Genomic DNA, 26,185 nt, shown 5'->3' on the forward strand with positions numbered 1-26,185 from the left:
TAGGCTGTGCACACTAAACTTTGTCAATCAAATGTATTTGTTTTCATAGTCATAAGACTACAGTATGTAGATAGTGTTTGGTTAGTTTTTTTAAATTCAATTAATCCATGTCTAATTTAAGCCATAGTGGATAATAGTCAAAAAAATATTCGTTTGTCTATAAAATATCTAAAACTATGCCATTAAACCATACATATTTTAGATATTTTATAGATAGAAGAATATTTTTTATTGATTATGGTTTGGTTTAGGGCTTAATGAAATTTAAAAACTAACCAATACAATTTGTAATATTTATATTCTTAATTCAACGTAAACAAATAAGTATGAATGAAAAAGTGTGCATTATTTTTGTCGGATCGCCCATAGCATACCTAAACTATTATGCTTTGACTGGGTTTAATTGAATTTTAAAAACTAACAAGCACCGTCTTCAAATTGTATTCTTAGTTAAATGAAAACAAATAAGTATTACTGACAAAGTTCAGTGTGCACATTTTATATCGAATCTTAACAGCCTACCTCCACCCCTCGCCACCGATACATGTATATCGTTAGCACAACTAAATAATTTAAAAAAAATACTACAAAAACAATTTATTAAGAGGTGTGGTTGCATGGTTTTATATAGGTAACAAATCAATTTTGGGTTCAATATTAAAAATGGTAATTTGAATCCAAAGTCCCCGTTGAAAGTAATGAGATTTATCTGACAAATTTAAATATGTAATTATAAAAAATATTCTTTAATAAATATTTGTAAGTTTTTCTGAAATATTTCGCGGCCCCCATTGAAGCCTTACGGCTCAATACCTATGAGTATGAAAGCACTGGTTTAAATAACCAAATCTTAAACTGTCCGACTGTATTTAAAGCATATCATGACTGTTCAATAGAAAGTCATAGGTACATTATGTCTTCTTCCACCCTGTCACGTGTCCTAACATTGGGGCATAGGGCAACCACAAGTTCGCGCCGCTTCTCTCGGTCCATCGCCAACTCTTGCGCCTCTCGCCATGTCAGACCTGCACCGCTGCAGGGTGAGGGAGGGTGGGCCACGGCGACGAAACCCTTGAGGCTGTGCCACAAGGGTACGAAGTGTCGCACTCTTTGGCGGCATCCGGAATAAAGCGTCTCTTCGTGATAACCTCAATCACCGAAGGCTGCTGTGTCTGCTCACGAACTCGGGTGTTTGTAACGCGGTCGTACCAATTTACCCCTAAGATTCGGAAGAGACATCGATTTTCAAAGCTCTCAAAAGCCGAGACTTTTGAAGGTACATTATGTATTACTATATTAATACTTTGGACGCTGAAGACGCACTTGGCGCGTAATGACCAGGCGGCCGATCGATGTAATTAATGTGCATTTTAAAGGTAGTAATTAAAAAAGTCTAAATATAATTGTCTCAATATTATGCAGTTTAATTTTTAACCGTGTATATGAGTGTAAGCAAAGGAAAAGAGTGATTTTTAGTGTACCTACTAAAAATGATTGTTTTACAATCAATATTGCGTCAAGATTGTTACTATAAATATTAACTATAAAATTAATAGGGCTTGGCAGAAGGCTTACCGGTGAGGTCACATTATAATATATTATATTTTACACCATTTTATCAAATTCTGGGTGTTTCTGCGATTATTCCATTGCTACTACTACGCTACTGTCATTGTACTTCGTGGTATATTACCACAGAACAGATAATAAATAGAATACCGATAGGCTATATTCAATACGCCGCATATTGATGCAGGGTTTTGAATGTGTGAGTGTCCTACGAAAATGAAGCACGCATTATGCACGTGCAATAGTGTGTGTAATACACCAACATTAAATGAGCGTAAATGCATAAACCGAGAATAATTTTCAGTATTCGAAGTAAAACGTATTCTCTGCACGTGTGTAAGTTTAATCCGGATTCTTCCTAACTCGAGTCGGTTACCTGCTATCGCCTTACCCGTTAAGTATTTCAGTTCCCTGTTCGTGGTATATTCAGTATAATCAGTGCTAAAATGAATACGAAAATGTTCCTCCTCAACATGACAGCAAAACACGTATTCACAAACAAAATGGTAGAGCCTTTATTGTCGACTTATATACTTCTAATATTATTTAGAATATTAAATTTCATTAATAATTAGTTATTCAGATATACCTTGTTTATTTAATAATCAATTATGGAAAACTTTACCGTTGTAAAATAAACAATACTGTTATTTCGTTTAAATTCATTTTGTTCACTATCCGAAAAGTAATTATCTATGACTTTATAATAACATCACTCACGCGCATTACTTATTTACGTTGAATTTAAAATGTATCCGCTAAATATAATATTATTATTAATTCCGAATTTTCAACGAAACAAACCCTTCAACTTTGTTGTGGTTTCATGAATATTAAGCATTACTATTTGCTTTGATATAATATCACTATTATTCTCATAGTGTTTACTTAATGAATAATTTAAAATCAGTTTACATACGATTAAGTTGTTTAAATTCGTGAATATAACAATTAAATGTGCTTAATATTCTTTGAGCTTTCTTCATATTCGTGCTTTTGTTGTATATGCTTTGAGATTCGGATCGTACATAATATGTACATGGCTGATATATTCAAAGTAATTAAAAATTTACAAAAGCGATACACAACTTTAAATATTTTTATTTTCTTCGTTATAAAATTACCATTATTTATCTCGTGTTTATAAATTCGTCCTAAATTCTTATTTTAAAAGCTTCTTTACAAAGTCATTCAAGAAATATCATATGATATTGTGAAATTTTTCTGCTGTGAATAATTCCTTATTGCGTATGTAAATCTACCAAAAAATATTATACTCACTTGTGGTTATTATATTAAAATAATTCTAAATTGACCGTTTCATTTCACCACAAGTAATATTTGATAATATTAATATAAATCTGAGTGGCTCATTAAAAAATGTATAATTACAGTTTATAGACAATAATATTAATTAATATTATTAGTTATAATAATATTAGTCAAACATGTGATTTTTTTTATTAGAATTATAACAAAAAACGGGTTGGAAATAAAATATACTTAACCTAGTTTTTCGATTGCGATTAATAATTTATTATTATTTGCTGGGGTAAATTTTTGGTGAACTGAAATAATGTAGGGTGTGTCAATTAGAACTGACAGTTTTTAATTTGCTACCATTTTGCAGTGTTATTACACTGTGTCATTTAAAATTTGACATACATAATCTAGAGTTATCTTAATATAGTCATGGAAAATTATACAGTATAGATACACAACAAATCATAAAAAAATATTATCAAAAAATAATGGTCCAACTACATTTTTATTGTGTAGCAAACATGACGTGATATTTTCGGTTGAAGTCAAATGCCATCGATCAAAATAATGGATTTGAAGATTTTAAAATCCTCAAGTGGTTGAAAATACACCATCTTAATATACCAATATCGCATAAATTTCGCTAAACTAATTTTATTAATCATTGAATGAACTAGTTTAATGTAAGCAAGGCAAGTGCGTTAGTTCACGATTAAAATTTTGAGAGATCCTGGTGTCGGTTTGGAATCAAGGTAATTAATTACCTATTGTTGGTACCTTGATACAAATCACAAAAGCCGAGTGCCAATATTAACGCAGTTTGCGAAGCGTATAGGTAGAACGCATGTGGCCCACCACCATCTTTGGAATAATAAAGCCTGAGCATAACTTTTTGCGCAAGCAACGAGTGGTCTACTTTTCAGCTGTCAAAATCAGATCCCAGATTGCTTGACATATTGATTCGCCCTTTCTCGTTTCAAATTGAATTATAAGAAATTCTCAAATCAAATATATTAACTATCAGTGTTATTTATAAATAATATAATTCCTGTTATTCATCAGCTGTCAAAGTCAGAAGGTGTGTTAATTGTAGTGTATTATTTATCATGTAACTCATCTATCCAAATCAAACCATTCCCTGTGTGAACACGACAGACGCGTCAGTATGAGCACTCTATAGAACAATGACAGGTCATCCGTAGACAACAACGGGAGGGGTGGAAAAAGTAGGACCAGTCGTTGTGAATGTATTGGCTTTCTACTTGAGTCGGCAATAATGTGGCTCAAGTAGTAAACCAGTTCAACGAAATTAATTTAATAAAAAATAGTTTATTAAATACTTAATACGTGCAAGTCTGTTAAAACTAAAATTTAGAGAGATTCTGAAGCACTTCAGATTTATGAATACCAGGTAATTTCGTCGTATTTAGCTAAGACGCAGGTGGCTCAATTGGTGACGAACATTTGTCAGAATCCAGCTGATTTTTTTTCTACTGGGTAATTGTGTTTAATGTATTTTCAAAATACGTACGTTCAAAACTAATAAATCGCACTGACTAAAAGTTGGCGCTGAATTGACTGGGTGTGTACCATCGTTCAACCAGATTCAAAAATAATAAAATTATTATTTTTCTTCATGACTGAGGATCGTAAAGTCAATAAAATAATACTTTAGAATAATTACATTATAACAATGTTGAAATAAGGTTGACGATATAAAATCACAAAAACTAAAGTGTACTTTGACATAGATCATTCTGAAGATAGTGTTAGGTACAGTCCGAAACTTCTATAAAAATCACCAAATAAACAATGTATAATAATTATTATAGAGAAAAAAAACTTAAGGTATTTTCGTACATCATTGCAAGTAGTGATGGGCTCGTTGTTTTTACTATAATAATTTAAGTATACTTACATAATTATATTATTAAATATTTGCAATAAAATTTAATTAATAGTAGTCCCTTTTTATAAAACTCCAACATTAATATATATTATAATATAACTATTATATACGTAGAGGAAATTAAATTATTTTGCATAAAAAATCGGACCTAATAATTATTGTAAATAAATTATTATTCATTGTAGGTAGTTTCAATTAATATTCTGTTACATTTATTACCTACCTAACTGTATTTTCTCTCTAGAGAGTTACCTATCTTAACTAGTGCTAACCTATATAATATTATAACTTGTATTCTACTGGCAACAGTGGCAACACTGAATACTGTTTTATAGTGGTTTGTATTGTTTTATTGCAGTTAACTGTTCCATCTTCGCGCGCAAGAAGAAAACTTACAAAGATAAATATCTGGCGAAACACAACGCAGTCTTCGATCAACTAGACCTAGTTACGTACGAGGAAGTCGTCAAACTACCACGTAAGTAACATTAAACTATATTTTATACAACGTTAGCTTGGGGAGGCCTTAATCCAGCAGTAAAGGTAAAAAACTGAAATCGAAAGTCCCAAGAAAATTGCTTATCGCAAATATCACGGTGTGATGGACTCGGTTACAGATTCGATCGAAAATCCAAGACGAACAGTCCACTGCTATATTAGGTGGAGCGACATCTGTCACAAATAAAAGGGGCCTTAATAAACGACCCTGTCCCATAAACTCCCCTCATTCATTTTTCGTCGGAAACATACCTACCGAAACAGCAATGATAATAATTAATATTATCTATATAGACAAAAATCGAATCAAGGGTATGCTTAAGATCTATACATTTTCTCATTGGAATCTCTCATGAATACTCAGGAATTAAACTGACTGATCGTTTTCCTTGCGATTTAAAGCCCAGCCCAGCAAAGGGGGGTCCGGGCTCAGGAAGGGCCCAGCGTGGCGATTCGACCAGATAAGTGATATTAACACATATAGTAACATATAGTAAAAAAAGACTTTTTTTCTTCGATAATGTTATTATTTAAAATTATGTGGTTGTACGATACAATTTTTAATTGTGTATCGATGCTCGACAACTCCAATTATTCAAATGGAATTATTAAACTATACAATAAAATATACACAAAATATACAAAAACTATACACATTAATTTTACCGCGTACACCATTTGGAAAACGCTACTGTAGAGCATCACACTGCCTTAATCTTTAGCGATAGATAGGGGGGCCCGCCAAAAATCCTAGCTTGGGGACCCACTTCAGGATGTGGGGGCCATGAAGCCCAGTATATAGATTCTTGATTTTTTTCTAAATTAAAAAATAACAACAACATAATTTTCTTTATTCACGTCAATCACAATTTATTGCTTGTAACATAATATTGAATCAAAGTGTCTGGAGAAACGCTTTACTACGCCACTGCTTATATTAGTAATATTCATAAATTTAACAATCACTCAGCCACAAAAAAAATCAAAGGATAAATTTGTCCGTCCATTTTTCAAAGTGTCTTTGACATTCCTACCAAAGGTATAAAAATATGACATAACATCCGACAGACGTATTATGTTTTGTCATCTTTTCACATTGAACGGTCAGTTTGCTCCCATTTTTATTACGACCGTAAAACTGGGTCTCGAGTTGCGAGAGTGGCGGTACCCACTCAGTCAGGTTTTTCATTTTTGTCCGGAAAAATTATGGTAGTCCATATTTTTCAAAAAACCGGTGATTCTGGAGCTCGTAAAAGAATTTATCTTCGCAAAGTTTCAATGTGCGGGCGCGATAAAAATGATAAAAGTCGCCATTTGCAAATCCAGACAAACTTCTTAAGTGTGCTCTCTCTTGTGGCGCTCGTGAACGCTTTCCGTCGCGCTCAGGACTTCCCGGCGAATAAAAATGCACAATGCAATCGCGCTTTGGGTTATAAAAGATTGTTTTTCAATTTTGTGAATGTCAATATTAAAAATTATATTTCCCAAAAGACATTTACGTATTCTTCAGAATTTAAAATTTAGAGCATTATCGACGTCAGATATATTTAAAATTGTTGTTTTTGGGGATCTTTTATATGTATATTCTTGTACAGCGATATTACCCTATCGAGAAAAGGGTAAATTTTTTTCCCTCTTAAATCCTCCATAATTAGGACAAAACAATGCGAATTTTAATTTGAAATGGTTTAATGGGTCCTTTTGTTTGGAAAATACAGTCATAAGTTTTATATTATACAAAAATGTTGAGCCTATGAAATTAAAGCAAAACTGGTCAACTGATTAAGTGACATGACTCATTGCAGGTTCATTTGAAGACAACTTCACACTTCTAGTATGACATTCTACTATAATTTCAAATTCACCCAATTAGTTAATTACATAGATGATTACATGTGCAGATATTGCAAAGAATCCTTAAATTTATAGGATTGGAGAGTGTAGATAATGCATCTCAAATACACTCCCTTATTAGTTTTATGAAGGCAGGCAAAATCATACAACACCGAGAAATTCATTCGTAGATTATGTAAATAGACTGTAAGCCAGAACGCGAGTCGTCATTTTGTTTTCCGGACTGCCAATAGAAGAATAAAATAATGAACATCTTACCAATACAATCACATGTATATAAATAACCATTTGATTCAAAAATCGAACTGCTTTCAAAATTCCAAATATGAAATGCATATGACTCATTCTATCTTTAGTCCAAATTCTTTGATTATGATAAATAAACTTTAAAATCAAAATAAATACAAAACAATAAATGAAAAATAAAATGCATGCACTGCACTGCAATAAACTGTACTTATATGTTTATTGAGCCTTCATTGACCCCAAGACTTTCATTTTTACCTCGATTCATCAATCCCTGTTTTAGGGTTAGGTTTTTTTTATATTCCGTAACCTAAATGAAGTATTCTACGCTGAATACAAACACGAACACTTACCGTAGCCACCAGCAGGAACCATACATTTTTCATACTGTTTATATGTAACGTCTGCGCACTGTTCGTAGCGTGCATCGACCGGATTCAACTCGCTACGAGCTTCAGAATGTTCACAGTAAGTCATTTTCATTAAGGAATGTGAGTAGGTACTTACCTTAACGCACCCTATAGGTTATATCTGGCATGCATTCCTAGCGAAAGTCTAGCGTCTATAATTAATCAAAGTTATTAAACAAGATTTAAAATTCTAATTATTCATTCTACAATCACATAAAATATATATGAAGTTATTAACAACTCACACAATGATAACCCACATTCTATATTATAAATAAAGTTACATATAAACTGTACGTAAAACATTTCACTGTGGCACAGTTTCTCAGATGACAATATACTATACGGTCTCCAATTTTATTAGATTCAATATAAACATTAATTCATTTTTCATAGCTGATTTTGGCAAAATTCATGAATTCAAGAATGAAAACCTAACTTAACCTAACAAATAATCTAGTATATCGGCTTTTTTCAAAATGTGTTTGCTGCTGGTTTCCTGTAAAGTGTAAACTTACAAGAACCGTGTTTTATTTAGACATGAATTTTATGTCAGTAATTTACGACCCAAAGAGGTTGGACGGTCTTTAATATACGGCCATATATTTCCAATACAACATTTCACGGTAAAGTGTAATATAGCGAACTGCATACGTACAAGTTTCCGGACACGTATAAATACATAATGGGTAAATATATTAATGAATTAAATCCTCGTGTTATTTTTTTTTAACTTACATGTGCATAATATTTGAATATAAGGCATAAAGCCCATTGACGCAGCGAGTGCGGCGCTCGCGCAAAATTTCTACAAGTGGCGCGTAAATCATCAAAAATACAACGTAATCAAATACGCCAGCGCACACTGGACTTGACGATGCCTTGCGCCCCGCCTGCCGCATGAGTCACCGTTTTTCGCTTCTCAGCGATACGATTTAATGAAAATACAAAGAAGTCCATTCATTGAACACGGCTACCAAAATCACGCTGCTCGAGGCGTCGTCGATCGACGGGCGAAAAGCAATTATTTAATAACAGGGAACTCTTTGTTCCGTGTCCTATATTTCGGTGGTTGAATAATGTCGTCGTAAATATTAATTACAAGCCCCGAAATAATATAATATTTTTATTGCTTTGTTATGAGAGACGCTGTAAAAATAATTATTTTGTGCTGCTTGGGCCGCTTATTACATAGGTGAAGGGTAATGAGCGGGAATATACGTGTGATTATGGTTATGAATAAACGCTTCATACGCCGACTTCGCCCGCTCGACGCGTTCTATGAGCACTATCGCTAAATATGCAATAATACAACAGTTTTTTTTTTAAATAATGCTTGAGTTATTGATCTCATACACAACTTATTGACTAAACAACTCAACCATAGTTTTCCGAGTGAGTCCCCGAGTCATTAGTCAAAACTACCCGTTTGCAGTCGATCTTGCGACGTCGTAAAAACTAACGAGCTCTTCCTACAAATCGCTTTTCTTGCATGCGTCGAGACGCCGTCAACAGAGACGTCGTCGTCGGGAAAACTGCATTTTCGAGCGAATTTTCCCATCGCGACGCCGTGATGTTCTTTTGCCATTTTGAAACATTTAAATTTGCTTCATTTTGTTGGATAAAATACATTTTCTTTGACGTCTGTTTTTCGCCGATTTAAAAGATCTCTTTTCTGTAGAAAATTTCAAGATTTTTTATCGTATTTGAGCAATCCGTCTAATATATATGTTTTATGTCGATTTATAATAATGTAACAAATATTATACCTCACTGAACATCACTTAATATACTTTTTGATCACTTTTACAAATGAAAATTTTACTTATTTAATTTCCATCTCATTTTCTTACTAAAATCAATAATACTTTTTGCTATGATAATGGTGAAAATATTTTATTATATTTTTTACAACGACACTAATAAAAAATTAAAGCGGCTGACTATGACTTCTAAATATTTGTTTTTTTGGTCAGTTTTTTTTTAACTATTTACATGATATAAAAAATATTGGAATAATATTGATGAATCTTTACACAAATTATAGACTATCTCATTTAGTGCTAACACCGTGACTGGCGCGTTTGGAGTACTCGGCAATTAGATATAATTAACGTGTTATTTAAATGTGGTAATCAAAAAGTAAGCAGTGATTGTGTTAATTGGTACCAAATACTTTTTTAATAGAGTTTTAACGCAATATATTCTGAACGTTCCAAAGTTAAGATAAAATGTCGTAAATAACGCACGTGCAACAATTATTCATCACGTGTAACTAAAGTAAGTAAGTAAGATAGCAAATGTGAAGTGGTGAGGTGAGGTGCTGGTATAAGGGTGCATATATTTAACCGCTTTCTATCTAATTGGTTTAAAAATAAACAAATCGGATCTGTCGATTTCTTCATTCAATATGAACGTCTATTTTTTATTACCGTATTTCTAGCTGTAAATAATAAAATTAATATTAAATACAATGATGTGAGTTACCCCTTCACCGCCATGTATATGCAGCCGTGATTTATGCACGGCTGCCTTCCATGCGCTATAAACGTGTCAGAATGAAAATATTGTAGTGCCACACTTCCTTGTCCCGAAACGAAGCTGCACGGGACTGATGTACGCACCTTGGTAATACTATTAAATACAGTAGACATTTTATATTTGGAACTTGAACATTCCTCTTTTTTTATACCGATCATGTATTCTATAAAAATCAGACTCAATTAAATCCAGCTTATTTAGTAAACGGCAGAAAACTCTCATGGTACCTACTACTATCTGATATGCTTAATAACCACAGTAAAGTATAACTTCCTCTTCTAAATATCACTTTTTTACTCACGAATTTGTCTTATTATGAAATATCTACTTAGGAAAATATCATTAATATAATAATAATTCACATTTTTTCTAGCGATGCGTATAACTTGTAGACTTTAAAACCTATACTCCGGAACTTTATGGCATTTTCAACAAAGCTGTATCTTTTAATTCTATTTTCATCTAGTTAAAATTATCGTTCCACAATTTTAATTATTCATAATAACTAGTGTTTTTAAAATATCCATCTAAAACAGCCGAAACCTACTTTCGACCATTTTTTTCTGGATTTGCATCTAGTGTCGTAGATTGTGCTTCAACAAGGGTCGGTCTTTTACGTAGATTTCCTCCAACGTTCCAGCTTAGAGTCAAACGAAGACTTCGTTGATCTTTTATATCCTGCATCGTTCACAAAGACTTATCTATAAATAACTACAAAAGAGTCTGTAAAAGAATTCTTGCATAAAAAATTATAAATTGACGATATCTAAACTCTCTAATTATTACTGTCAGCCATGATTGTAATTATTTAATCAATGTATACATTCACAGTATTAACTTACATATTGCTCCTTAATGTTCATGCAGCGTCCATTCCAAGTGACATTCCAACGGCTGCAATCCAGTTTGCTAAACTGTCATGTCGGAAACTGTGACATTTGTGTGCACATAATGGCGGAACAATCTAATATGGCTGCCAAATTTCCCGCCATTCCGGGAATCGTTTTACGGGGTTTCCCTGTGCAACGTATTATACTTCGTAGTATGCAGTGGCAACACCGTTATATATATTATTTTAAACAATTACAACCTTTACTACATAAGTATTACTCGTTGATATATTATGTAGTACTAATATGTTGCCATATTAATATCTAGTTTGAACATATTATATTAGCGGGCCATGCGATTCGAAATTAAATAGACGTTAGGTACTTATAGGTACTTTTAAAAAAAATACTTAATATTATTATTTATATTTAAATTATTATATTATTATGATTTAATAGTTGGTGAGAATTTAAATATGCACACGTAAATAATTATTTAATCGTGCATACGTTTAAGTTCCAACGAAAAAAGAGTTTTTTGTGATATATAAAGCCTTAGGTATGGTAATTCTCAATCCGTAATAAAAAAAACATTATGTTAAGAGTGAAATGAATTAAAACTACTAAGTAGTAGATAGAAACTGATTAAAATTCCTCGTCTACGTTCTGTATATGTGTCTACGACAGTGCGGCGTCCAATTGTCCTGGCGTTCAGTTGTTTCATTCCCATATTAGCGGGGTAAATGATACAACACAACAACTATCCCCTCAATACTTTTCAATATGTATTAATTGATAAATAGATGAATACAGAATACTATAATATAAAATTGGAATTTTGCAGTGACAGAATCCAAGAAGAAGTAATTTTCCATTAGGTAGTATGTCTACTAACTCTAATATTGTTAAAGCACATCTCTTCGCAGGAAATCGGCCACTATCAAAGTTGACTTTGGCTATTACCAATAAATGATAAATGTTCTGTGGCATTGGGTTACATGTAAGTTGTACGTATGCAGTTCATCGTGGGACACTTATTCGTGCGCCACAGTACGTGAAACATAAGTTCGTATAACATGTTATTAAATGACGAGTTATTCGTTGAACATTTCACCGTGGAATACATTTGTAAGTATCTTACAAAATGCGGCGATAGTTTTCAAATAGTACTGTTCCAATTAGATTAGCCCTAACCTAACCTAACGTAGTAAAGACATCTCATAAAATTTGCCACATGTTGTAGCATACGTACAAATATACTACACGCTGAAATGTTCAACGAAGAACTCGTCATTTGATTAAATGTTACACGAACTCATGTTTCACGTACTGCGGCGCACGAATAAGTGTCCTGCGGTGAACTGTTTAGGTACAAATTTCCGGATGCGGTGGCATTGATACTTAAGCGACTATTACATGTTTTTAAATCTTTTCTTTTATAGTTTTATAGTATAGGTTAGAAACTAGTGTTTGTATGTGTATACTACAATAATTTTATTGATTTGAGCCCGTGACTCGCAGCTCTGGAGGTACTAAATACTCAATACGATTTTAAGACTTTAAATTATGTGTAAAACGACACGAATAAAAAATACTCACACTTACCGTAAGATATTATCAATTAAAATAAAAAAAATTGAAGAGAAAACTTAAATATTCTTAGATTTTTTAATACTGCTTCTAGTAACACAATATCTGCTTCCGAAGTTCCAATGTGCAATGTGTACTATATGCTAGCCAAATTGCTCGGCAGTAAAATTCGCGCGCCAAATTGTAAACAGTCCAGAAACGGAAAATTATGCAGTAGATTTGGCGGGAAACCTGATTGAGACAGTTCGTTCTACGTGATAGAAATTTGACCCATTATTTGAAACTACTACCGTAGTTCGTAATGCATCTTATTTATTTTACATTGTCTATGGAAAGCTTTTTTTTATAAAGCGAATGTACGTTTGGATTTTTTGACGTGATGTCAAACGGTGATAAATCTCTCCTTCAATAATATTCGATTGTATAACATTAACGCGTACTGAACCACTTATGGGTTTGACATATCCACCAGTAGTTTTTACCGCTAAAATCATAGCGAAGAGTGTCTGGACGTGAGGTATGTACGCGTGTCCATTTCTTCTTTCTCTCATTTCAGCCATTAAATTTTCTCATCCACGTTTTACTGCCAAAGATAATTCTTCGAATCAACTGCTTTTACGGTGTCATCTCGGGGCTGTTACTCAGTCGGTGAATATAGTCAGGGAAGACATCCGACCTGGTCGCCACAAAGGCCAACTATAATGCTTTTTAAAAAATTGCAGCGAGACATAATTGGTTGCTAGGCGGTAATCAATATGAAATGACGGTACTGTTCGGTTATACGGAATACAGCGGAAAACGCATTTTGAAAATAGCCGATAAACTGGATTATTTGTTTGTTTGGGTTAGTTTAGGTTAAGTTGGGTTAGGTTAGGTTAGGTTAGGTTAGGTTAGGTTTGGTTAGGTTAACCTAACAAATAATCCAGTTTGTCGGCTATTTGAAAATGTGTTTTCCGCTGTATTCCGTATAACCGAACAGTACCGAAATGACATTTCTTTATTCAGTATTTCTATCAAGCACAAATTTTTTTGATCGTTTAAGCTAGTCAAGTCAAGTTTATAATTATGATTCAACAGAAAATTTAAAAACGTTGTATATAAAAAGTTCTTTTTATCTTGTAATTATTTCAATATTGAACAATCATATTTTCTACGAAGTTTTAGCAATAATTAGCACCACGATCGATATTCACAATGTCGTGCCGCGATATGAATATATCGGGTTTTGGATTCCAGTATACACGCCGTGAACGCTGATAGTCCTTACTTGTTGGTTGAAAATTTATTTTAGGCGTAACGCTTTAGATACAATGGAAGATCGAGCGCTCGTTCCTAGTTTGAGTTTCTAACGAAAATATATTCTTAGAAATTGCACTCACTTTTTTACCGTTAAAAATCGTATATCAGGGGTTGGCAACGCGGCGCCAACGCGACCGTGGGTAATATCTGTTCTGTTCTCACTGGACTATTGACACTTCATCCTCAAATTATTAAAATATATATTAAAAAATGGCTTGTTAATAATGATAAATGTGCCATTTTAAATATAAATTTTGTAATTCTGTGCTTTTCTCATTAGACTTTGCAGTTTTTGACCACACATCTCGCAGAGTGTATGACAATTATTTCTAAAAACTTGTGGTATTTGGCCCGTGTCCGGAAATTTGTATGTATGTAATTCGCCGTATCCACACTTCAGCGTGAAATTTTGTATCGGAAATATATGGTCGTATATTAAAAAACGTCCAACCTCTTTGGATCGTATAATACTGAGATAAAATTCATGTCTAAATAAAACACGGTTTTTATAGGTTTACAGGAAGCCAGTGGCAAACCAATTTGGAACATAGCCGATATACTGGATTATTTGTTAGGTTAGGTTTTCATTCTTGAATTTGCCAAAATCGGCTATGAAAATAGTGATGATCGTATAGTATATGGTCATCTCTTTCCGAGAAGAAAGCTCACGACGGACTGTGCTAGTGCTACGGTGAAATGTAATACGTACAATTTACATGTAACCGTTTTACATACACAGCTTAAAACAGTTCTTATTGTTTTATACATGAAAGCTCGATATCACAATACCCCCGGGAACTGGGTTAATTTCTGGATATAGCTATAATAAGGTACAATTCTTGAATGTATATAAATATGGATGAACTTTACTTAAACATGTATTAAATAATATTTTATTTTTAATAATTATGTCTGTATCGTAATACGCAGTAAAATGTGTCACTTAAATGTAACGCATATTCAATGTTGGTAATATTTAAGGAAATTTGGATTTTATGGCTTGACCATCATTAAGTCAAAAGTCAAAACTGGGTTTAAATCCTTCATGTAAAGCGACTGGCTTTAGTTTTTATATCTTATTAATCTATTCTGTGACAATACATATACAGTAATCGATTCAATATAAAATCTTACTCACACATCTCCATAATATATTACATACAACTGTGTGTTCAACCATTGCCCACGTATCTAGTGAAACATTAGGTCCTTAACGTAAGAGAATTTAAAAAAAATACTAATAGCACAACGCAGCAAGGAAATGTGCATGTTGGGCATAATGCAAAATGACCACAAAATAAACCAATTAATTAAGTAGCAGATATGAGTACGCAATTTGGTATAAGTCACCAAGATGATGAATTATAAATTAATAGGATAACAGCTAGACAAATACAGTCAGACCGTGGTTCCCTAGCTTTTAGGCCCGCTGAATATTCAGCGGTTGGACGTAGTAGCGAAGATCTAGGAACTGAGAAGAGTGGAATTAGCTAAGAAACGCCTTCATCTCGCAGTGGGTCAACCTTGACTGATGACTATAATGATAATAATATATAAAACTAATTTTCTATTCTATCGAGATTTTTAATCATTGACAACATTTAAATTAGACGCCTGCATTTTTTTATAAATTGCAAACGACTGTGTTTATGTTTGATAACCCTTATAAGTTGGAACATCCTTTCTTTTGGCAATTAACTGTTTACCGTCAAATGTTTGCCGCTTGCAAACAAATTATACAGAGAATTGTTTAGATTTTTACATCTCCCGTCGACCGTCAGTCAAGCAGTATTAAACCATCCATTCCAATAAGGTTGCCGATTTCTGCTTTACATTTTTCAAATAAATCTTCATATAACATTCTCAGACAGATTTAACAACGAGAAATGTGAAAGGCCACACGCACACGATGTGAAATTTGTTATTTGCGACAAGCAGGTTTTTTTTCTACCAAAAATGTCGCACCGACATTGAATTGCATTCGACAGATATTTCGACGTGTTGCAGTTTCAGAAGTGATCTGAAATCACTAACAAATGTACCGTTAATACTAAACTTTCGCATTACAGTAGAGCAACATCTTTGGCGCTGGCGCATTTTGGTCTCTTTTCAAAGATTTCTTTTAAGACGTTTTTATTCATTATTTTAATATACTCGTGTTTGTACCATTCCAGTGTCCGACCCCGCCTTCCAGCGAAAGACCTTGGTGCTCCTTGGCGCCCATGGCGTTGGCAGACGTCACATCAAGAACACCCTCATAGCGAAACACCCTGATCAATACGCCTATCCGATACCACGTAAGTAACTACCAAGTACATACATTAAGTATAATTCAATATAATTGAACCACGCTACGTAATTTTAACGTGACGATTTTGTCAATCTAAGATGCACCGTGTATCCACACCTTTTATGGCATATACAGTGACGGCACGATTGAGAGACGACTTTCAAAGTCGTGCTGGAAAACCCTGGTTGTAAAAACTGATTTTTTTAAGAATTGAAGTAAAATAAGTCACAAATTATTGTATATCAAGTGGTCTAACAAGTTCTGTACAATCTGACATTAGCGTAACATTTTAAACACAACCAAAAGATCCTGTCTTACATTTTCACAATTTCTAGTGATATGTAGCAGTCATACTATTCAGCATTAAATAAATGGCACACTTTAATATGTAGGTGTTGTTAATAAAACAAAACATTAGAATAATAATAATTGTCAGCGTTTTCACAATCACAACTATATCAGTAGTGTTTGTTTTTTGATTGGTAACTACGACAATATCTATTGTAATATCCATTGTACTGCATTAATATATATAAGAAGGACAATCTATGAATCCACACTCAACTCATCGAGACCGTCACGAGACATGATGCTATTGTCACGAGTTCTTCACTCGACATAGTACATCCGTTATTCCACTCGGATCAAGTCCCTCGGTGCATTCTTATAATAAAATTAATCTCTTAATCATATTGATCTCACCAGTACATCATTATTTGCGATTATAATCTCACGTCATAATCCTTACCATTGTAACTCTCTGTACTCTGCATCAAGACAATAAACATCCAACTCTACTATCGCTCCCTTCATCATAGGTACTCCCAAAGATATAAACGAAGATTGATAAAATCACTATCTTCTCCCATTTTAACAAACAAAAAAATGTCTTTGGTACAATTTAATCAATGTTTTAATGACACTGTTGTGTATCATTGCAGATACGACCAGGCTACCGAGAAACGACGAGGAACCTGGTAGAAATTATTACTTCGTGAGTCATGATGAAATGATGGCTGATATTGCTGCTAATGAATATCTGGAATACGGTAAGTTGTCATACACATCTAATTTATCGTTATCCATATCAATTCTCCTGTTTCCAGTGTTCCATGTTGACTGTAAACTATGGACTATATCTTTGAAAGAAAGATATTAAGAAGAGTCTTCGGAGCTGTGTGTGAGGAGGATGGCACGTGGCGAGGAAGGTACAACCAGGAACTATATGCATTGTATGAAGATCCCCCTGTAGTCTCACACGTGAAAGTGGGGCGACTTCGTTGGGCAGGCCATGTCTCAAGGATGGAAGACACCCAACCACCAAAGAGGCTTCTCTTCAACAGACCAGAAGGGAAAAAGAGGGTCGGGAGACCTAGACTGCGGTGGCTGGACTGTATAGAAAGAGACACAGCCTCCCTGAGACTAAGGCGTTGGAGGGAGCTTGCGGCAAACAGATGGAGTGGAGACGTTTTTTGGAGGCGGCCAAGACCCACATTAGGATGTAGTGCCGATGATGATGATGATGTAAAATATGGACTGTACAGTAACCATATGACTTTTAATGCTAACAGTTCAAATTCTGCAACTGAGGCAGACGACAGCGACAGGTGACGCCACTGCAGTTGAGATGTCATGTCGCGCTCTTACGGATGTGTCATACGACTCACGCAATACTACTACTCCGAAATCACTGGTGTCATCTGTCTCAGTGGGGGGCTGACAGAACTTTAGCTTAGGGCCCGGGCTCAGGGGGGGCCAGCGTGGCGGGTCGACCAGATAAATGAGATAAACACACATCTTAAATTAATAGTAAAAATGTCGCTGGAGTTATTACTGTTTTAAAAGAATGTTTGGCCAATATATGCAATGTTTGGTTGTTGTGTGTAATAATTAATATATCCTAACACGATGTGTTAAAAAAAAACCCTAAACTCCCTAAATTCGCCACTGAAGAATTTGTTTCAAATATCAACCTTATTAACGATTGACTCAATAGCTAATTTCTATTTTTATATTACTAAGACTTGGTAGAACTTCAAAGAGCTATCAACTGATCATAAATGACCGCATCATTTTTTCAATAGTAACATGTTTTTATGACTTTGATTTCAGGAACCCATGAAGACGCAATGTATGGGACGAAACTCGAAACGATCAGGCGCATCCACGGGGAGAGACGAATGGCGATTCTGGATGTGGAGCCACAGGCGCTGAAGATATTGAGGACTGCAGAGTTCGCGCCTTATGTCGTTTTCATCGCGGCACCAGCGCTGCAGAATATGAACGATGTAATTATCCATATTTCGTACTTTTGATCATTGTTATTGTTTTCTGATATGCATCTCAATTCTATTTGGCCATACTGCAGACGTACATTCTTTTAGGATACGATACGACTGATACACCCTGACAGTCAATGTGGTTAAAAAAACAACCAGAAGTATATTATATATTATGAATATACTTTTATATTGCGTCTTCACTTTGGATTAGCCTTCTTTTAAATGTATCCGAACGACATCATAACATAGTTGAATCTTTGACTGATGTGTAAGAATATTTTATTAAATTCTGTTCTCCTAAATTTCCAGTATGATGGCAGCTTGGAGCGGCTGGCGAAAGAGTCAGAGCAACTGCGGCAGATGTACGGCCACTACTTCGACTTGACGATCGTCAACAACGACATCGAGGAAACGATAGCCACCCTGGAGGCGGCCATCGAGAGGATCCACACCACACCCCAATGGATCCCCGTCAGCTGGGTCTACTGACCCCCGTGCGACAGCGCCGCAGCCGCGCTGATGCTGGGAGACTTCCACTACCTCTGAAGGAATGGCCCTCCACCGCCCCCGATCACGATTCTCCAACACCTATCTCTCCACAACAAGAACGATCTTGATCCAGTAGAAACATTCGATTTCTAAAAATAAATTATTGTAACTCACATCTTACATTAAGACTTATCTCTATAAATTTGGTCAGTATTTCGATAAAATGGTCAATATTGTTATATAAATTTGCAGTATTTTTACTAAGGTATCAGTTTTTGTAATGTGACATTTTTTGGCAGTATGATTGATTTCATATTATAATATTTATCTACTGTCGACATTTTCTATCAAAATTTGATTAATAATTATTGAGTTGAAATTCATTACAACATTATAACATGTGTATCTATATTTTGTGATATAGGTACCTACATACTTTAAATTATTATACTCTAGGCCTCCTGAATAGCAATCCGTTGCTTCTGAATCGAATATTCTGGTATGTATATATTTATTTGAATACTGACCATGAAATGAAAAAATACTGACCAAGTATATATAATACATTTCGAACTTCTATCACTTCAATTAAATTACAATTTAACTAAATGCGAAATAGCTGTGATTAAATAAATTGTGGTATATCTCAATATCGAAACCAATAGAATACTTACAGTTTATAACTTTACTTAAGTACACACGATTTTACGTTGGCTTTGAGAATCAATTACCTCTTTGTGTATATTTTAAAAGTGCATTTAAACAACTATTCCCGGTTCACGAATAGTCTTATATCGTATCACGATTATACCAATAAAAATTGCATACGTAGTTAATCTGATAATATATACATGCAATTCCTATAGTATGTTAAATATATAACTCCTAAAACCTTTATTATTATTACAAAAATAAATTCTAGTGCATGGTTATACAAAATTAAACAAATTTAAAATATTTATTTCATTTAACAAATAAAGTAAATCGGATTTGATCGTAGATAATAATACGTTATGACCTATCTCACATTGTTATCTTCGAGAAAATAGACAATTGATCTAAGTATTACAAATTAATTATTGTATCCACAATTTATTGATAGCTCTAATCACCTATTTCTCATACCCAACTAACACCTTGTCAAAGTAAGCAAACAACAGAACTTACTTTTCCATCACTAAAGTTTCTCCGGCAAAGCGCATTGCATGGATATATTAATTATATGGTAAAACAATTGTGTATAAATTAAAAACCATTACATAATAATATTATAACATAGTATCATTTTTTATTATGAATAATATAATATATACAATGGATTGTTTAATTTTTAGAAACCAACTTAAAATACACTCTGTATTACTTTGTAGAAAATATTCTTATATATTCCCGTATATATATATATATATTGGTGGCTATAAATCAAATTTAATAGAAGGAATTATTTGCAGAGTTTTTTTTTATACAGGTTAGGTAATTGAATATAGTCACGAATTATTTATTTGTTCACGGTAATTTAAAAAAAACTACTGTTTATAACATTTTTAAATCATTTATTCTCACTAGCATTCCATTTTTTATTATTGATTTATATAAATATTGAGACTTTTCTCCAAAGAAAATTTCAACACGACTATATTATGATATTTTCCTGATAAATTAAATTCTTTTTTTATTCAGTATTGGCTTTATCAGAATAGAATAGTCTTGATACACTATTTTCTTATTGCATACCACGGATATGGCAACCTGTGAGTAATGTTATACCCCGTGTACACGTGCATGTATTTACTACTGACAGTAAGTATTATCGCGGCTATAACAAGAAAATGTATGCGTAAACATGTATTATTATCCTGCAATTGCAAGATTGCATGCATCGATCAAAAAAGTTAGTTTCTGAATTGTCATGCGACAGTTGGGATTTTTTCGATCTACGCCTGCGTAGTAGAACGATAGTTGCAAATCTGCCGGCAAAATAACGAACTACACGTCGGAAAAACTCATTTTGAGGTTAACCGATTTTTACGACCTGTCGAATAGTACCATAAAATGATAACATCGCGTCTCGCTCACTCTTGAAGAATGAGATTGGAGAGACAGTCAGCACTTTTGGATGTAAACAGTTATTGTCGCGATAGTTAAAAAACACACTATTGCTACCAGTAAATCCAACCACGTGTACAGGTGATATTAAATAAATAAAAAAAAAATCGGATTTAAAATCTTGAAGCCATAAAATTAATTAACATCTAGTATGTAATAATACATTTGAAACATCTTTGGAGAAAGGTTTTAACTAATATTTTTTGAAAAAATCGTTTAAGTCATTTTGTGTTCAAAATATGTAAATATTTCTGATTGTAATATTAATATCGAAGAGTTTTGGTAACTAAAATAATGGTTTCAGCATTGAACATCAACGGACTCATAATAATGGTGCTTGAATCCTTTTTATCATTACAATTATTATCAAAACTTGCTTTATTTCCTACAACCTTATTACCTACATTTGCGAAAATAAAAATGATATTAATTTGTTTAAATATCAGTCTTCGGTTATAATTAATTAATTAACTAACTCAGTTTGTTTTAAATAAAATGTACTCATTCTTTTTTTTGAAACCCTTGATTCCCTATTAAAACGTAAAATGCACATTCCATCTACACGAAAAATGTTGTATATTTATTTTTATTTATTTTACCTCAAACTAATACGATAAAATAGTAGTATGAATATTCTAAAATTTACATATTATATTTTTAAAATATTACGTCACTTATATGAGAAAAAATAAACCTCGAAGCGAATATTCTGCACTATATTATATGTAGATTAAAAACACCAATAACAATTAGACAGTCCTATAAATTCCATTGTTATATTAGTTTTATTAAAAATAAATTATTTAATGCACATCCAATTTTTTTTAAACTTTCTTGATAGGTTCAATGAAATATATTTAATATTATATGACATATATATATTACGATATTACCTTAACACTCATAAATAGTTACCATAGATATTTATGTACTTACCATTTATGTGTATAAACTAATATTCTTTCCATAACATATTCTACCGTTAAAAAAAACTTTAAAAATAGCAAGATTATTAAAAAAATAATATTCTCTATTTAAACAAACATGCATGATGAATATACAAAAGTTCCAAAAACGAAACGATTATAAAAATATTAAAATAATAATTAAAAAAAATAATACGATCAAAATATAAATATACAAGAATTTAAATAATAAGTAGCGTTATATTGTGTTTATCTAGGTAATTTTATTTTAAATTAGAAATTCAAAATTTACATTCCAACAATATATACTAATAACATAATTTATCTAACGTCTAGTTGAAAAAAAAATGGAAAAAACACTTTCTGTATATTATTATTATACAATATTGATTATTTAAATTTTACCATGTTTAAATCTAAATGAAACTGCTACATTTTAATCTATTTCAATTATATTCGAATGAGGGTTTCATATAAAAATAAATAAATAATAACATCATAATACTTATTACATATTATTATATATTTATTAGCGTTAATTAATTATTATGTATTCATTGAACTGGTATTAAATTTACTTGTAGACTTTCCATTGAAATCGGGGAATTTAACTGATGTATTTCCCAATAATTATACAATTATTATATTATGCATACAACGCTGTTACTATGTATGTATTTAAAAAAAAAAGCCCGCGTGGTGTGTAAACATGCCATATATTTTGGGTTTGAGTTCAATTATTGATTTTCTTTCATATTTTATATTCAATTTTAAGATATCTATGAAAATGTTATTTTCACTTTGAGAAATGAAATGTATAGAAGATATAGGCAATAATGTTTGGTATACTAATTTACATAGATTTTATATGTTAACATTAGAAGTTGTACATTCTTTTTATAATAATTAATTTCCGTCTTCATTCCTCAATATTTTAAGAATTATTATTGTTTTTCATTTACATTCTACTAATTTAGTACCTAGAAAAGTATTTGTGTTAGTAATTTTAATTCAATGAATGTACTTATCTCTACATCAGGAATAAAAGGTCGGGAGTCCGTTTTTTTATTACAAAAATGAGCTATGAATTTGCAGTCATTCTTAACTTTTTTTGACCACATAATATGAGATTATAACAGATCGACCATTCAGTACATTCCAAAACAGTTGCAATATTTTTAAGTTTATCCTATCCTGAACCATGTCTAATATATTCTTATAACCGACTTTTTACATCTGTTGTACAGATTTATAAATATTCAAACGTCTAACGATTTGTCGTCCTGGTGGCTTTTACGCCATGGTCGTTTTGAGCTTCTTAGGCGCTGATAATAATTTATCCGAGCCTCCACTCCAGCTGGTATAATAAAATGTAACTACAATAATTGACGTTCCATTTAAAATAAATATCTGTGGTATTTTCTTAATTTCTGACATGTCCAACATTGGTAATTTCGTGATAGGTATACATACAGCTTATGACTTCTTTCTTTTTTTCAATATTGAAACAATTATACCATCTGATGGTTAGTTTAATTAAATTTACTTTTAAAGTCACTTCTATCGATTTACTACAGTGATAAATTAAAGGCTTAAATATTTTTTTCACCCGTCATAAATTAGTCAAAGACCACAGATATAATTTTTATAAAAATCATTTTATCTATTGGTACATATACAAAAATGATAACAACAAATTTATATAAATCATGGGTACTAAATTATATTACTAATTTATAATAAATCAATCTTTTACGAGAAGTTTTAAACTCTATTTTCTATTGTAATGTAGCTTCCTTATTTTTATTTTTTAATATTTTTCTTAATAATTATTTATGTGTCATTTTTTTAAAAATACCTTAATTTTCATTTATATTATAGTAATATTATTATTATAATATACTTACTATATATAATATATATATTATTAAACAAAGCACAACTCTTTCTTATGTCTTTATAATTTTCGTCTTGAAATAAATTAAACTCGTCACGAGAGAATGCTCAGTATGAATGGTGAAGTGTGCTCATAAAAAACAAATGTTTTGAGTGCATGTTAAAATTTAATTCCTAAATCTATAATCTAAATGAAAGAATTCACATGTATCTGATAAACTATGAAATACGTTTAAGAAGGAAATCTTACCTATTTAGAAAATAATAGGAATTTCACCACATAAACTAATTAATAAGTAAAAATACTTAGAATAAAGTAGATACTAGATTCATAAAAATGTTAATTTAGACATAAATTTTAACTTACATAGGAAATTAATACAAAGTGTGAAATATTATGTAATTTATTAAACGAATTATTAATTTTGTTAACATTTTGGTTTCGTGTTTTATAAGTGGACACATAATTTTAAGGCTTCATTAATTATGTTTTTTTGGTGCTTTATTTTTCATAATTATTTATAATAAATACTTATATTCAATCTATTTCGATTGTCTTGGCAATTTTTAAGATTTATTTCAACAATAACATTCCAAAATAAAAATATAATGTTCGAAACGTAATATTTATCAGATTAATTATTGATTTTAATCATTTTGTACAATATTATTAATCATATTTAACAAACCCCTTTACAAAATCTGATCAGATGAACTTTCTAACTGGAATAACAAAAATCTTACTCAATAAACAGCTAAGTAAGTTAGATTATTTCAAGTTTGAGTGACGTTCTTTAAAATCTTTTTAGAAAAGTTCAAACATTCAAAAATACTGTGACTTCGTTTTTTTATAATTTATAGTATTCACAAAGAAAGTGTTTACCTAATTCAATTGTAATAAAATGTCTGTATGATTAGAATTCAGTAAATAATATGACATGCTTATATGACCCTTATCAATCTCGATACAATACAACAAAAATAATACATAATGTCATACTAGTATGTGTAATTAATAAATTTTAATTCTATGTCACAATAATAATATACTTAAATATCATTTTTACGTGCGAAAAAATTAATCAATCTAAGTTATGTACTATTCCTTTTCAATCGTTACCTGTCGTAATACAACTCACATTTTAGTTAAAAGTTAAAGTTAAAAGTTATTATTTAAATTCAAATTTATCTTAAAATATTTCGCGACATCTTTAATTTTTATTTTTATCTCATCTATCAGATTTTGTAACAACATTTAATATATATATTGTAATATAAGTTGTAATTTATTTTTCTTTTGAGCTATATATATAATATATTATTATCACCTTGACAAGCAATATGAAATTGTATAAAACCGAGTGTTTTTGAAACTTCTCTCGTTTCATAAACAATTCAACCATTTGAAAAATAATACAGTGTCGTTTTATTACAGTTTTTTTTCATAAATTTATTGAAAATAGGACAGGGCTGACAGTCATATTAAATTTAATGCCTGATATGTGAATAATAAAAAAAATGTGTCAAGAGGCAATATGTATTACCCTTTTTGTCACGCAACCTTACTTCCTTGAATCAATGGTGCCATCTGCACCAAAAAAAAAATCTTTATTATTATTTGTTAAATCTGTTTCAATGATTATGTAAGTGAGTAGTTCATATTCCATTTCTATTTCGAGCATTTAATATCATCGATATTGGAAGAGCAGTGTGATACGTTGAACGTTTTTAACCCTTGAAGAAAACACCCAAAAACAAGTCGTTTGTTGTAACCGTACATTAAATAATTAGTATTGCCTAATATTATTAATATATATAAAAAGATGTTGAGAACCTGTGGGTTAATAAAATTACTAACAACAATCATTCATCCACATCGTGGTGGTAAAGAAATGTCACCAAATTTATGTTACTATTTTTTGCCTCTAATTTTATACAACTGAAAGGGTGTACATTTATAAATAAATCTAACAATAGAAAAGGTTTCTAATTTTCATTACTTTTATTTTTTTCACTACTGCAGAGTGAGAGTGAAAGTACCAAGTGATGCAAGAGATAGACGAATGGTTAACCACTATTCATAATTTAAAATCGTATGACAATATCCTTAATGTTCAGCAAAACTATTTCAATCTAAATTATCAATTTTACAAGATAATAATTATGTAACTTTTAAGTGTTCTTGTT

At 31.8% G+C, this 26,185-nt stretch overlaps 1 protein-coding gene across 1 annotated transcript in view; it reads left to right on the top strand.

Annotated features, from left to right (window-relative positions):
* Positions 1-20,523, top strand: part of LOC147073310 (peripheral plasma membrane protein CASK-like) — a 62,191-nt gene extending 41,668 nt beyond the window's left edge. The window contains exons 8-12 of the mRNA XM_085945630.1: positions 5,100-5,219; positions 16,184-16,306; positions 17,241-17,348; positions 18,412-18,587; positions 18,891-20,523. Of these exons, the coding sequence (XP_085801756.1) occupies positions 5,100-5,219; positions 16,184-16,306; positions 17,241-17,348; positions 18,412-18,587; positions 18,891-19,070 (707 nt within the window). The 3' untranslated portion in view covers positions 19,071-20,523. The remainder of the gene's footprint in view (positions 1-5,099; positions 5,220-16,183; positions 16,307-17,240; positions 17,349-18,411; positions 18,588-18,890) is intronic.
* Positions 20,524-26,185: the final 5,662 nt, after the last annotated feature.

This window comes from Rhyacophila brunnea, unplaced genomic scaffold, assembly GCF_057557595.1.
Source record: "Rhyacophila brunnea isolate RB1 unplaced genomic scaffold, BYU_Rbru_1.0 scaffold_18, whole genome shotgun sequence".
NCBI classification, from domain to species: Eukaryota; Metazoa; Arthropoda; class Insecta; order Trichoptera; family Rhyacophilidae; genus Rhyacophila; species Rhyacophila brunnea.